Source organism: Canis lupus, chromosome 26 (genome assembly GCF_048164855.1).
Source record: "Canis lupus baileyi chromosome 26, mCanLup2.hap1, whole genome shotgun sequence".
In the NCBI taxonomy this organism is placed as follows: Eukaryota; Metazoa; Chordata; class Mammalia; order Carnivora; family Canidae; genus Canis; species Canis lupus.
The window spans coordinates 21096727-21110164 of record NC_132863.1 but is presented as its reverse complement, the minus strand read 5'-3'; the positions used below and the strand labels follow the sequence as shown (position 1 = coordinate 21110164).

General features: G+C 46.0%; 1 protein-coding gene and 1 long non-coding RNA gene across 3 annotated transcripts in view; one reads left to right on the top strand and one right to left on the bottom strand.

Moving 5' to 3' along the window:
• Positions 1-232, bottom strand: part of LOC140618205 (uncharacterized) — a 65958-nt gene extending 65726 nt beyond the window's left edge. Inside the window, exon 1 of the long non-coding RNA XR_012018381.1 lies at positions 55-232. This is a non-coding gene — a long non-coding RNA (uncharacterized lncRNA). The remainder of the gene's footprint in view (positions 1-54) is intronic.
• The window catches only part of STK35 (serine/threonine kinase 35), a 44469-nt gene that overhangs the window by 1713 nt on the left and 29318 nt on the right, over positions 1-13438 (top strand). For both annotated transcript variants that reach the window (XM_072800309.1, XM_072800308.1), the window contains exon 3: positions 12149-12898. In XM_072800309.1, the coding sequence (XP_072656410.1) occupies positions 12149-12861 (713 nt within the window). In that variant the 3' untranslated portion in view covers positions 12862-12898. The remainder of the gene's footprint in view (positions 1-12148; positions 12899-13438) is intronic.

Sequence of the window (13438 nt, the reverse complement as noted above, 5' to 3'; positions counted from 1 at the left end):
TCTCGTTAAAAAAAAAAAAAAAAAACAAAAAAAAAAGCTCATGGAAGTGCTCACCGTGCTTTTAGTTAAGCGCTCAGTAAACTTAAACCTATTAAACTTGCAGCACTTTGAGATTCCACAGGGGGAGTGAAGAGGACGGGGCTGAGTTGGTGGGAAGAACTTCAGAGCCCCCCTCTCTAGGGCCTCTTCTCTTTCCCTCCCAAAGCAAACAAAAAAGAACTTTACCGAACCCACCCACACCCCCTCCGTGTCTGGTCCCAAATGTCCTGACACCCTTCAGCTCCACCTCCAAACTCTTGCTTCCTACTCTTCTGTTTTCCTCTGAGACACACACCCCCACCCCCAACGGCCCATTCCATCCCAAGGCAGTCAACCAAACTGGCGGGTTTCCTGGCTAAATCCTCTGGGTCCTGCTGAATAATAATCCCCCAGGTGGGCCTATAGCTGTCACATAACATGTAACATCTTTTTCATCTTTTTCTTTTCCTCTGCCTTACATACTTAATCTTTTTCTAACACCCCCCCCCGCCCCCCCCCCCCCATCCCAGGCTGCCTGGCTAGCATGTTTATAGGGAAGATGGGGCTCAGGGAAGCAAGGTAGCTAATCCTAATTTCTGAGTTTTCGCTGCGTTTAGGGCACGAGTTCATCTTGAGTGCTCAGTGTTGACCTGTTTTGTTCAGACTTGTAAGTAGCCAAAGGTTCTCTAAAGAGAGGAGAAGGCCAGTGAGCTAGAAAGGTCTTAGAAGACTTCCTCAACAGAAAGGTTACTAATCTGAGACCCAGCTATGTCCTAGATGTCTTACAGAGTGACTTTAGGTAATAACTTTAAAAGTAAATCCTCTCCTCTTTCTATAAACGGAGAAACTAAGGATTAGAGGTTAAACAGATAGAAGTTGGCGAGGTTAATCAGCTTGTAAGGGAAGTGGAGTTTGCTTAGCAATTTTTCAGAGCTTAAGTGACATAACACCCAGATCTGTCTTGATTTAAGGTCTAGATCCTTTCAAGATGGGTAATAATGCCCTCACCTCCCCAAGAATCAACTGGAACTGATCTTTAAAAATGAGTAGGATTGAGGGGGTAGGGTTGGATAGGGCATTTTGTTTTGCCCAGTTTTAAACTCCTGCACCCCATCCCAGGAGAGCTCTGTCCCATTTCAAGTCTGTTGCTTCAACCGTGGGTTGAAGGTATTAGCAGTATCACCTGGAGTCCTTTTTCAAAAACAGGTTTCACTTTTTATGCCCAGCCCTGCCTCATCCATTCTGAAAAGCCCACCCTCTCCCCATAGTGATTGAATGCAGACTTTCCGGGAGATTCTGGAGCTTACCTGTATCCTACAAGCTATTCACTTACATTCTCCCTGTCTTCTCCAAGGTGATTAGCCAATATTCTGGACTTCCATAATACTCAACTGCTTTGGGATGTGAGAATTCACTTTGCTAGTGAATTCTCTACCCTTCTACTCTCAGTTCATTGATGCCAATCTTGAAACTTCACCTGGGTGTGAAGTCTTGGCTTCCTCTCCTTACCTATAAATACTGTTTAGATTCTCTCACACGTAGAATTTGACAGAACTACACAGTAAAGGTGGCCGGATAGTCTAGTGATTAATACCATCAGCTTTACAGTTAGGCTCACTTTAAGTCATGGCTTGTCTCAACAGACTTACATGAGACTTGGGATAAGAAGTTTAAAACCTGTGGGGAGCATTCCTTTATCCATAAGATAAGGGTGCCTGTGTCCTCGAGCTGCTGTGCAGCCTGGGAATGTCCCTAAGTGCTCAGATAAGGAGGAAACTCAGCAAGTCCACATTTTGAGTCCTCTTTCATCATCCCCTTTGAGATTAGTTCTGTCCTTGTTCAAGTTTCCCAAACTCTTTTGACCATGGAACACATCCTATTGTCTGGGTAACACCGGGTTGAGAGAAACTGTGGTGTGCACAGTTTCCTCCCTTTGTGATTTAAAACAGGTCTAGCGAAACAGTATGTTGCTTTAGGCCACACACTTCAATTGTCCCACTCAGTTGTAAGCAGTTTTGAAAATATTTGAGCCTCTTCTGTGGGTCAGGTAATGCTCTGAGCTCAGAGACAGAGCAATAAAGGAAATGTACACAACCTGGCTGATGAAACTGACATTGAAATTTACATGTCAAATGTTAATTTAGCTAGCAGCTAAATGGGCATTGTTTTCTCTTTAATATTAAAAGTGAAGGACAAAAAGACCCACATTGCTGTAGGTGAAGTTTTCCTGCCTTCAGCTTTCAGAATTTAGCAGTCTTAATCAGCCCTGGGGCGCTGGATTTACAGTGTGCTGCTATCACTCAGAAATGTCAGAGCTGGAAGGAATCTTAAAGATAATCTGGTTCAACCCTGTCATTAAACAAGCTCCTTTGCAGTCACCTTTTGCCCAGTGTCCTGCAATTTAGAATAATTTTGAAATAGAACAAAAAAGTGTTAATCTACCTTAAAGTCTCAATTGAACTAAATCTACATAATTTTACTGAGTCCCCATGGTAGCTTTTCACTGGGGGAGAGATGGGGGGAGGGGCAGGGCAGTCTGCCCCAAAGGAATTTAATTTTGAAAGTTTGAGGACCTGTAGAAGACTTAGGTGCTAATCAGGGTCACAGGAGGAAAAGGCAAGTTGTCTGGTTAACAAGAGCTTTCTACAGAGTGTTGCACAGGATTAACAGGAAGATAATCTAGAGTTAGCTACGAGTTGGCGGAGAAGATAGCTTGAAAGAAGAGTGCCCAGGTCTGTATAGATAGAGAAGAAGTGGGATTTATTTCACAATTGGCCCAAATAGGGAACAGTTGGGGGGGGAGGTTTCCCCTTTCTTCAGTATCAGGGCTCCAGAGAATAAGCAAGGCATTTCGGTAGCTTAAATTATTTGACCTGTAAATCCAGTATCAAAAAGAAATGAGAAACTTCTTAATGCAATTCTTGGTTTTATTCAACTTTGTTTAATAAGCTTCTAGGTCTCCTTCTTTCTCTCTGAACGTAGACCAAACACCTAGAGCATTATGTAGTGAGCAGAAGTTCCAGAGTCAGTGGTAGTCTTAGGCAGCCTCATCTGGTCTTCTGTTTCACAGGGAAGGAAATAAGTCTAAAAAAGACAGGACTTGCCCCACATGAGTTAGTGGCAGCATTCAAACCAGCCTCCTAGGCTTTTTAAAACCAGATTAACAATCTTGTAAATTATTTGGTTGATGTGTTTAGCTTTTAAGTACTTGTCACAAAAAACAGGAGTTAAAGCATCAACAGTTTGCTTTTATCCCCTTATTTCCATTGCCAAAGGACCCTCTACTGAATGCATCTAAAACTAAATTCAAGATTGCTGCCACTTAGACTGCAGGCAAGGCTGAACTCCTGGTCAGACTACAGTCAAATTCCTGCATGCTCTCTAACGCACACACTGACTCTTCTGACACATAGCGACTAATAAGCTTATATATATGATACATCCTCTCCAGGACGAACCCAAGGCTCATAAAACCAAAAAGAAGTTTGGAAAATCCAAGGATCTAACTTATCCCATCTTGGTAACATATTAGTTCTGCTTTATCAACTATTTCATGTTTTCTGTGCTCAAGAGCTCCTCAGGCAGCTTCACAGTGGTGGGAATCTAGGTCTTTGGTAAGTCTTCTCTGTGCATTTGTGCCAGGTACTCTGTAAGAAGAGGATGTGCAAAGTTTCCTCTGCGAGGTATACAGAAGACTCAGGCCCAGATGACCACAATTCAAGGTCCTGAATGTTACCTAGAAAGCTAGCAGCAGAGGTTCCCTGGGGAATATACAGGCATGGGAAGCAGAGAAGGTGGACTTGAGTAAGCTGAAGGGGGGACTGAGTGTGGGGAGGGAAACCAGGGTCTTAGCAGTAGATTGGCTGTCAGCCTGCACATTGCCCTTCCCCCGCCACCCCCATCCTGTTGAGTGCCTAGGGAAAGGGAGGCTCAGAGCTGGCCGCTACCCCCCCTCCCTCCCCCCCAGAAAGCAGCTCTGAATTCTCTACTATGGCTTGGCCTGAGTTTAGAGAACCCTCTGAAAGGCAAGGGATCCCAATTAGGTGTGGTGTTTGGCTACTCCAAAATAGATCAGAGGTGTCAAGGGCCTTGGAAATTAACGGGATACAACGAGGTAGTAGTAACTGGGAGTTTGAAGGTTTGGGTTCCACTTTTACCCTATTAATAGTTACAGCGTACTTTCTGTTGTGGGCCAGGTGCTATTCTAGACTTTATACCCATTAACTGATTCAGTCCTCACAACCCCCTTTTGAAGTCAGTGTTATAATTACCCCTATTTTACAGGTGAGGAAACCAAGTTAGTGAAATTGCCCCATGTGAAACAGCTAAGCAAATAACCACTCGGGTCCAAGCCTAAGCATTCAAGCTTGAGTCCATTCTTCTAACAGCTGTGCTACACTCTTGGGACAGGTGGCTTAAGTTCTGGGTTCTTCTGTTTTTCTTAGTAGTTAAATGCATAATCACATTTTACTCAGAAACTAATGCCTACTGTTTGTTTTTTAATTATGTGCTAATCAGTACTTGGCACTGCCAATTTTTTCGGCACTGCCTCCCATGTGTCTCAGCTGCCGAGTACCCTGTTCCTCCTTCCTGATCTGCTCTTGAATGTCTTGAGACAGCCACACAGACCTCTCCTCCTGCCTGCCTGCCTTCTCTGTGCACTGGGAATTTTAGATACCAGCCTCAGGAGACAGAAACAACAACTGGCTTAATTGAGAGTTTGGGCTAATTGGGTTGCACCAGGTAGGCTTTTTATAGTGTAAACTTCCAAGAATTAGGTCCTTAGTGACTCAAATTGTAGATTCTTACCTGGTTGTCTTTAACATAGACATTCAAAACACCTACTACTAGAACTTTCCCTGTTTCGTTTTTAAGCCTCTAGCTCACAGTTCTCATCTCCTTTCATTTCACGCAATTATTGAACGCCTGTTATGTGTGAGGCGCATAGAGACTTGGTTTCCTTCCGCCGTGAGTGCGCGATCTCATGGAGGAGAACAACAGATGTTACCTCACTGCAACCTCTCAGAGGTGCTCTTATGGGAACAGCTGCCAGGAATGTGGACTAAGTTTAGGGGAGGGCAGGATAAGTTGTAAAAGGGTAAAAACAGAAGCAATCCTGGCCAGAGATGAGACCTAGATAAGTGGTAAGGCAGTCACATGTGGAGAGAAAAATGGGTCCGGGCCACCAGAGGTTATTTCCGACTCTGCCTAGCTGGCAGAGTTTGCATTTTAACAAGACCCCTGTAACGTTCAAGTACTAATAGCTAGGCTTGGTATTTTCATGCTTGCTCCCTCATCTAATCCTCCCACTTGAAGTTGGTGTTTTTGTAACCTGGTCTTATATAGGAGAAAATCCAGATCCATCAAGGTCCAGTAAGTTGTACAGTACCACCAGTGAGGGATTATTTGGCTCTACATCTATATCCAGAAGCTCTTTCCAATTTCCACGTGCTTGATAGTGCTGCCTTATGACTACCCAAGGGCAGTGTCGCACACATTAACCATTCACACCCAGTAGTTGTATCCTCTGATGTCCAGGTGCCATCCACAATGCTTCCTATATCATAGTGACGCCTTATGATAGCCCAGTTAGGTAGGTGTCTCCCAATTTATGGATAATGAAACAGATTCATAGGGTCTTAAGACATTTGCCCAGGGTCACATAGCCATGTAAATGAAGGGTTGTGGTGTCGACCCTGGGCCTGGCTGGCTCTGTAGCCCTTGTTCCATCCTTTCTATTAGGCCTGCAGGTTCTTGGCCCCTTGGCCTCTATAGGACACTGTATCTATCTTGGCAGCCATCCTAAGGGGTTGATTGTCTAGTGCACAATGACATTTGACTACTCTTGTGAAGTACTTCGAACGCGCCCTGGGTGTTGATACTGGACCCAGCCTCTTTATAGTGACAGGACACAGCCCAAGGTCATTGAGCCCAGGGCTTGGTCTCTGTGCTCATCTTTCTTTGGGAAGAAGAGCTTGTCTTGCGAAGGGTCCTTGTCTTCAGCTTTTCAGGACTGATTTTCAACTGAGCCACTTCTTTAAAATATTAATGTACAGTTTTTAACTAAATCAAAACCAGGGATGACTAATCCCAATGAATTCAGAGTTCATTTATCTAGGTTTTTTTTTTTTCTAACCTTTTATCTTAAAATTATAATTTTATATTCTATTTTTCCATTTCACATTAAACTTCCTTCTGACCTTTTATGTGACCTTCTCTTTTGACTTTTAAGTAAATTAGAAGTACAATATGGCCCTTTAAAGCATTCAGCTAAGTGGCAGTACCTTAATTAGCCACTAACTATCCTTGGACCCTTCTTTTCAATCCCTTGCCTTTATTTTGTCATATAGGAAACCAGCCCTGGGTGCTTGGGGTGCTTAGTGTGTACCCTTTTTGTTGCTGTCTGTGATAGGAGTTTCGTTTGTTTCTGTTTATCTTTTTGATACTCTTAGAATAAATTCCTCATGAGTTTTTTTTTTTTTTTTTTTTTTTTTTGGTCAAATGGGTTGAGCATTAATAAAACTTGTGACACACACTGCTGAACTATCTTAGCATTGGTGCTCTATTGAAAAATGAATCTGCAGGTGGTGTGGTTGCACTATCAACATGAGGGACTTGGTGAACAGGAAAGTCCTTGGAGGAATACCGTGAACTTGACAAAGAACCTGTGTCACAGTGGGGCAGTAGAACATATAGGCATTCAGTTTTGCTTCTGGCACAAAGGCAGTAGTAGAAGAACATCATGGTTAGGAATCCAGACTGCAGAGCCTGGGTACCCCATCCCCTACTGGCTGTGAGACCACAGCCAAGTAATTGATCTTGAGCCTTCATTTCCTCCCTGTAGAAAGGAATAGGATTATGGTCTCAGTAGGTAGGGGTTTGGAGTAAGAAGAGAGGATTGGCTACTCTCTGTGCTTCTTTCTTGTCACATAGGACATGTGATATTAGTTACTAAGTTCATTTGACTTTTAAACCTCCCAAGGCCTCTCCCCCTACCCTTGGCTTAGCCCCAACCCCTTTTTACCTCCCTTTCCAGTCCTCACTTCTCTTTGGGTTTCAGAAACTCCTGATGCACCTCTCAGCTGCCAATCCATCTTTATCTCTTAACTCCTCATGCCTTCAGAGGGAACTTGTAGTAGTGATTCTGAGACCTGCTCTCCAACGTGTCTGCATCTTGACAACCAGAACTAAGCCTAAGCAGGGGTGTGTAGTAGTGTTGTTAGCAGCCTGATATCTTAAATGATAGGACTTAAAATTGGTGACTTAAGACTCAGCAAGCAGGATATTGTTCTAAAACATGTCAAGAACTTTTAGTTCCCATTTCTTGGTGCCTAAATTCAAAGCCTTTGGTCTGCCAGACCCCGTTCCTTCGGACCCAACTCCAGAGCAGCTTCACCTCAGCCTCCTCCGGTAACTTGGGTCCCTCGCTGTGAGCTCATACCCTGCTGTGTGGTGTGCACACACTCCATCCTGGGAGACACTGCTCAAGGGCCACCCTTGAGTGATCCACAGCCTGCCTGCCTCTCCTAACCACCTTGCCCACTGCTCGCACAGAATTGCTCCCTAGTCTGTTGTCATGGCTGTGGGTGCTGTGGCTGGTCATTAATGACCAGAAACCTCTACAAGGTCAGGGATTACTGCTAATCTCCTCCAGGGTCTGACAAGCAGTGTATGCCTAGGAAGTGTTTAAATGGAATGAACGAGCGCAAGGAAGTCCCATATTCTGGAGGCAGCTTGGGAATAGGCTCATAAACCCCTGGGTATATTGTATCCCTTTCTAGGAGTTGCCTGCTGTCCCAGAGCTTGCGCTGACATCCTTAAGCCTCAGATTTTTGAACAAAGCAGGCCACATTTGTTAGGAGACACCTGTTTGACTTGTTTTCCCCCATTTTCTCTGTCTCCCCGTAAACTGTGTCATAGAATAGGTTTCAAAATCGAGTTTATTCTGTAGTCTTCTGGCTGTTGGATTTGAGGGCAGTCAAACTGTGCTGAAGGTGGGCCTGTCTCTAATCAAGTGTGTTTCTTAGCCTCCCAGACCCCAGGCAGCATCATCGTGCGATAGAAGGGCTTAGCAGTGGAGGCTCACGTCTTACCCAAGCAGCCACAGCAGTGATCTGGGGCAAGTTACTTAACCTTCCTCCTGGTTTCCCCACCTGTAAAAGCATGTCCAGGAGAAGGGACTGCTCACGCAGTGAGCCTTTAAATGGTGCCTGGAAGCCAATGGCCTCTCCCAGGTTAATTTACCTCAAATCCCTAACACTTCAATCTTTTCTCATGATCTGGGAAGCTAAATTTTTCACTCTTACCCTACAGGACCATCAGGCTGTACCAAACAAGGAAATTACAAAATTTAATTTTGTTTCTCTCTCCTCAAACTATAAGCTTCACGTGGGGATTCTACATAGTTGATGCTTGTGCATTCCAGTTCTATGTCCTGAAACTGGGGGCAGCCACAGGGTGGGCTTGATGACCACTGGGCCTGCTGTGAGCTGGGCGGGCACTGAAGCTCCCTTGGATCACCTGACCTTCACGAGCCCCTATACACTGGCGGACCCCAGTGATGTGTCTCCAGGAATTGGTGTCATTTCAGGACCATGGTTTGGTGATCCCTAAAAGTTGGAGCACTTTCCCTTCCTCGATGTGCAGTTGCCTTGGTAAATTATAACACTGGGGCTGTGGTCCATCAGAAGAGGGAAGTTCCCTGGGAAATCAGGCAAGCATCAGGTAGATTGACATTCAGGCAGGGTACAAAGAAACATATTTGGATGCACCAGCAGAGATTTGGGGAGAGGGAAGGCTTCTAGAGAGAGAACACCTCAAAAACCGCTTGCTTGGGGATCCCTGGGTGGCTCAGCAGTTTAGCGCCTGCCTTTGCCCCAGGGCGCAATCCTGGAGTCCTGGGATCAAGTCCCTGTCGGGCTCCCGGCATGGAGCCTGCTTCTCCCTCTGCCTATGTCTCTGCCTCTCTCTCTCTATCATAAATAAATAAATCTTAAAAAAATAAAAAAACCCGCTTGCTCTGGCTAGAAAACATGGTTTTGGCTATTTACAGCCTGAGCAATAGGATACAATTCTCCACTTTTATTTTCTGATTTTTTTTTTTTTTTTAAGTTCAATTTGCCAATGTATAGCGTATCATCACCCAGTGCTCATCCCCTCAAGTGCCCCCTCAGTGCTCCTTTTCTGATTTCAACGTCCTCGGTTTCCTAGCATGTGAGAGCTTCAATTCTGTGGCCTACAGCACTGGGGTTATTGGAGTCCATGGCTTCCTTGGACTTGGCTGAGGCCCTCTGGAGATGTCATTGATGGTCAGGATGTCATTCCCTCCAAAGTAACGGAGGCTCTGCAAAATCTGTTTGTCCGTCACCTGAGTCCCAGGAGTATATGGTGTCAGTGCCCCCTCAATGTTGGTGGATGTGACAGAGGCTCACAAAGCTGTAGCCATCTTCCCCGACCTTTGCCCCAGGTTCTTTGCGTGGTGTCTGTCTCCTTGTGTTTTCCTTTGAGCTAAGAGACCACCCAGTTAACCGGAGGGCAGAGCTGGCATCTAACCCCAGACTTGTCACCTTCTAGCCTGAACCCTTCCTGTGACTTCACCCTGGCTGGCTTCTCAACAGAAATACATCAGGCCCCATGCACCCTCCCTCCATCCTGCCCTGAGGTAGGCAGGGGCCCAGGTGGGCAATCTGCCCAAAGGAAAAGACTGGAATTCTCACACCTCTCTCTGGTTTGTGGGGGGAGTGGGGGCAGCGGGGGGATTCCTGCCTGAAAACACATGCTATGGTTTCTGCTGAAGTGAGCCCACGGCCTGGGCCCATGCAAGGAAGAAGTGCTTCTTGCCTCTGGGACAAGTGGCCGCTTTCCATGGTTTTCCATTCTGTCACGCTCCCTGAAGCTGCTCTGATTTGGAGCCCGCTGCTTCCTCCAGTGCCTTTCTCTCCACAAACCCCCTCCTGTAGCATCTCCTGAGCTCAGCTCGCTCCCCTAGAGCCAGCTCTTCAGTCACGCGCACCCCCCTCCCCCCCAGGGCACTTGCTTACCCTCCTTTTCTTTCCCTGGGTTCTCATAACCTGGACTTACAATGTAGTCTGTTTTGCAGACTTGTTTTCTTTTTACTTGAGTTGCCCTGGTTACCAACTTTGTATATAAAGTAATCACCATTCCCCACCCTTTATTTCCCCACTGTTTCAGTGAAAAAGTTGTACTGTTTTCTGATGGTGGCCCTCACAGAAGGAATTTGATGGCATTTTAATCGCTTCCTTTCTGGCTCTACCACCAGCAGACCTTTCTTGCCCTCCTTTTTATGGATCTTTACTCTGGAGTCAGGTTTGATTTGGGCTTTGGATCACTGCATCATTTTACAGTGTTTTCAGATAAAGAGTGTCAGCCCACCAGAGCCAGTGACCTAGAAAGAGGATTATGAGATAGGAAAGAGCTAATTTAAAAAGAAAACACCCCATCTGCCCTAAACTGGTTCTACCTGTATTGCTTTGATTGTAATATAAACAAACAAATTATATAATTACAGGGGAAGTGAGGTCTGTCAGATTGTGGTCAAAAACCCAAAGGTTTTGCCTTGTCCATCTCTTCATCCTGCCTCAACCTAGAACTCCGAAGGCAGTGGTTTCCATAGACTCTGCTTTGGCAGTGGCTGTTTAAGGAGGTGTAGCTCTTGTTTTCTGGTGGAATGGAGACCCTGTGCTCGGGGTCAGAGGACTGGTGTTCAGGCTCAGTCATGAGTGATCCATATGACCACCCACCACAGGCCCTGCCTTTTCATCAGCAAGATCAGACCTCTGCCTATTTAGACTTTGGGGCAGTTACAGTCCTCAAATAACTTCCACAGAAGGACTCAGTGTGCCGTTAATTACCTTATAAAGAACGTTGGGGTTTGTTTGGAGATGTCAGTCACCAGCTTTCCTGGAGTTGGTGTGGTTCAAAAAGGAAAGGCTTCTGGAAAGGCAGAGCTGGAGTTTCATGCCAGAACAACTTGATTCTACTAACTTTTGTGTCTACTTTGGACTCCTGTTCCCACCAGATTTCCTTCCTGTTTATGCCTCTCCTGTGTTCCATTATCCATCCCATCTCTCAGCCTAGAATTCTTTTTTTGCTTCTCTCAACTGATCTACTGCCTGTCTTTAAGGTGTAACTCAGGTCTTGCGCCTTCTGACTCCCAGATCTGGCAACTCCTGTCCACCTTCACTGCTCCTAGTACAAGTTGACTTTGATGCAGATACTTAAAATGCTTGCTGTCTTAGATACATAGCCTGTTATCTCCTTGAAACTAAGGAGATTGGTCTGTAACAGCCCCTCATCTCTAAAAAGAAACTAACTTGTGCTAAGCAGATACAGTGGGCAAGCAGGAAACACTGCTGGGAGTATGCCTCTAAAATAAACAATTGTGGTACCATTCTAGGTGCATTGCTGAGTCTTAAAAGTTAGGAGCGAGGGGAGGAGAGGTCCTTTTTGCCTGTTGTGGATTAACAGACCTTTTATGACCTTCTTGCACACCTGACCTTGCCTCATCAGCAGTCCCACGGGACATGGAGTAGTCTGTCCGGACATACTATAGTGAAACACAGTGGCTTCCCGGTCACATGTATTGGAGTCCCTGGACTCCTCCATCTCTGTGAGCATCAGGTTTTTCATCTTTGAAGATGGGGCTATTTCATCCTACCTCCCAGGGGGTGGGGGTGGTAAATATTAGCTTAATGTCAAGGGCCCGTGTAGGTATTCTGTGACTGATTACGTGCACGCGTTTGCAGGTGAGGCAGCAGAGGCAGAAACCTGGAAAGGTGAACTAAGTGCCGGTGCCTCCTGGTTACCCATTGAACCGGTTGGCACAGTTAACCAGTTCCTTACCTAGGCACCGATACTGCCAGAGCCGGGTGCTCGACCTCAGTGTCTGCCACCCGTGTCCTTTATCCCGGCAGACCTCACCTCACCCCAAGTGAGTAGAGATGGGCCCACTCTGCACGGTGCTGGCTCCCTGCCAGGTTTGCTGGTCCTCCTGGCTTGGAGCCTCGTCAGCATTGTCCAGCTAAACCTGGCTGTGCTGCCTGCATGTGATCTGAGCGTGTTGGGGATGTGTCTGTGGCACTCAAGCTCTTTCCGGTCTTCTTCAATTTAGGAGAAAGGATCCTGGGTTATGCTGAGGAGCCCTGCTATCTCTGGTTTGTCATGGAGTTCTGTGAAGGTGGAGACCTGAATCAGTACGTCCTGTCCCGGAGGCCGGACCCCGCCACCAACAAAAGCTTCATGCTACAGCTCACAAGCGCCATTGCCTTCCTGCACAAAAACCACATCGTGCACAGGGACCTAAAGCCAGACAACATCCTCATCACGGAGCGGTCTGGCACCCCCATCCTCAAGGTGGCAGACTTTGGACTCAGCAAGGTGTGTGCTGGGTTAGCCCCCCGAGGGAAAGAGGGCCATCCAGACAATAAAAATGTGAATGTGAATAAATACTGGCTGTCCTCAGCCTGCGGCTCAGACTTCTATATGGCCCCTGAAGTCTGGGAGGGACACTACACAGCCAAGGCCGACATCTTTGCCCTGGGCATTATCATCTGGGCAATGATAGAAAGAATCACTTTTATTGACTCTGAGACCAAGAAGGAGCTCCTGGGGACCTATATCAAACAGGGGACCGAAATCGTCCCTGTTGGTGAGGCGCTGCTAGAAAACCCAAAGATGGAGTTGCATATCCCCCAGAAACGCAGGACTTCCATGTCCGAGGGGATCAAGCAGCTCTTGAAAGATATGTTAGCTGCTAACCCACAGGACCGGCCTGATGCCTTTGAACTTGAAACCAGAATGGACCAGGTCACATGTGCTGCTTAAAATTCAGGGCAAAGCATCTTGAGTGTTTTTAAACTAGGTGAGTGTACTCTTTTTGTTCTGCATGCCCACTTCCTGGACTGGATTCTTCATCTCGGGGCCCCACGGTGGGCCCTGTGGAGCTGGGGGGAGATGCAGGGTTGAAGACCAAGAAGTGCTTGTTATGAGAGACCCACACAAGTCTTGAGATCTGTGGGGTGGAATAAGAGCTGGAAAGTCTAGAGAAGTTTTCTGAGTGGACATGGCATTTGAGCGGAGTCTCAAGTGTTGTAGAAATACTTCTTCTCATCAATTAATAAATGTTTACTGGAGAAAATGTGCAAAAGGTACAGACAATTTTTTTCAGAGAATAAACCGTATCCTTAATGTATTCCTCCTATTCACCTATCCAATTCTGCACGGTTTAGCTCGTGCTATATTTAGATACAGTTTGGTTTTCTACTCTTTCAGCACTAATCTGAGCATCTCCCCATGTGATACCTTGGAAGTGCAGTTTTCAGTGATTGACATTCTGTTATATGTACCATGATGTCTCCTACTAGTTTAGACATATGATGGGTTTCCTCCATTTGAGATAGTG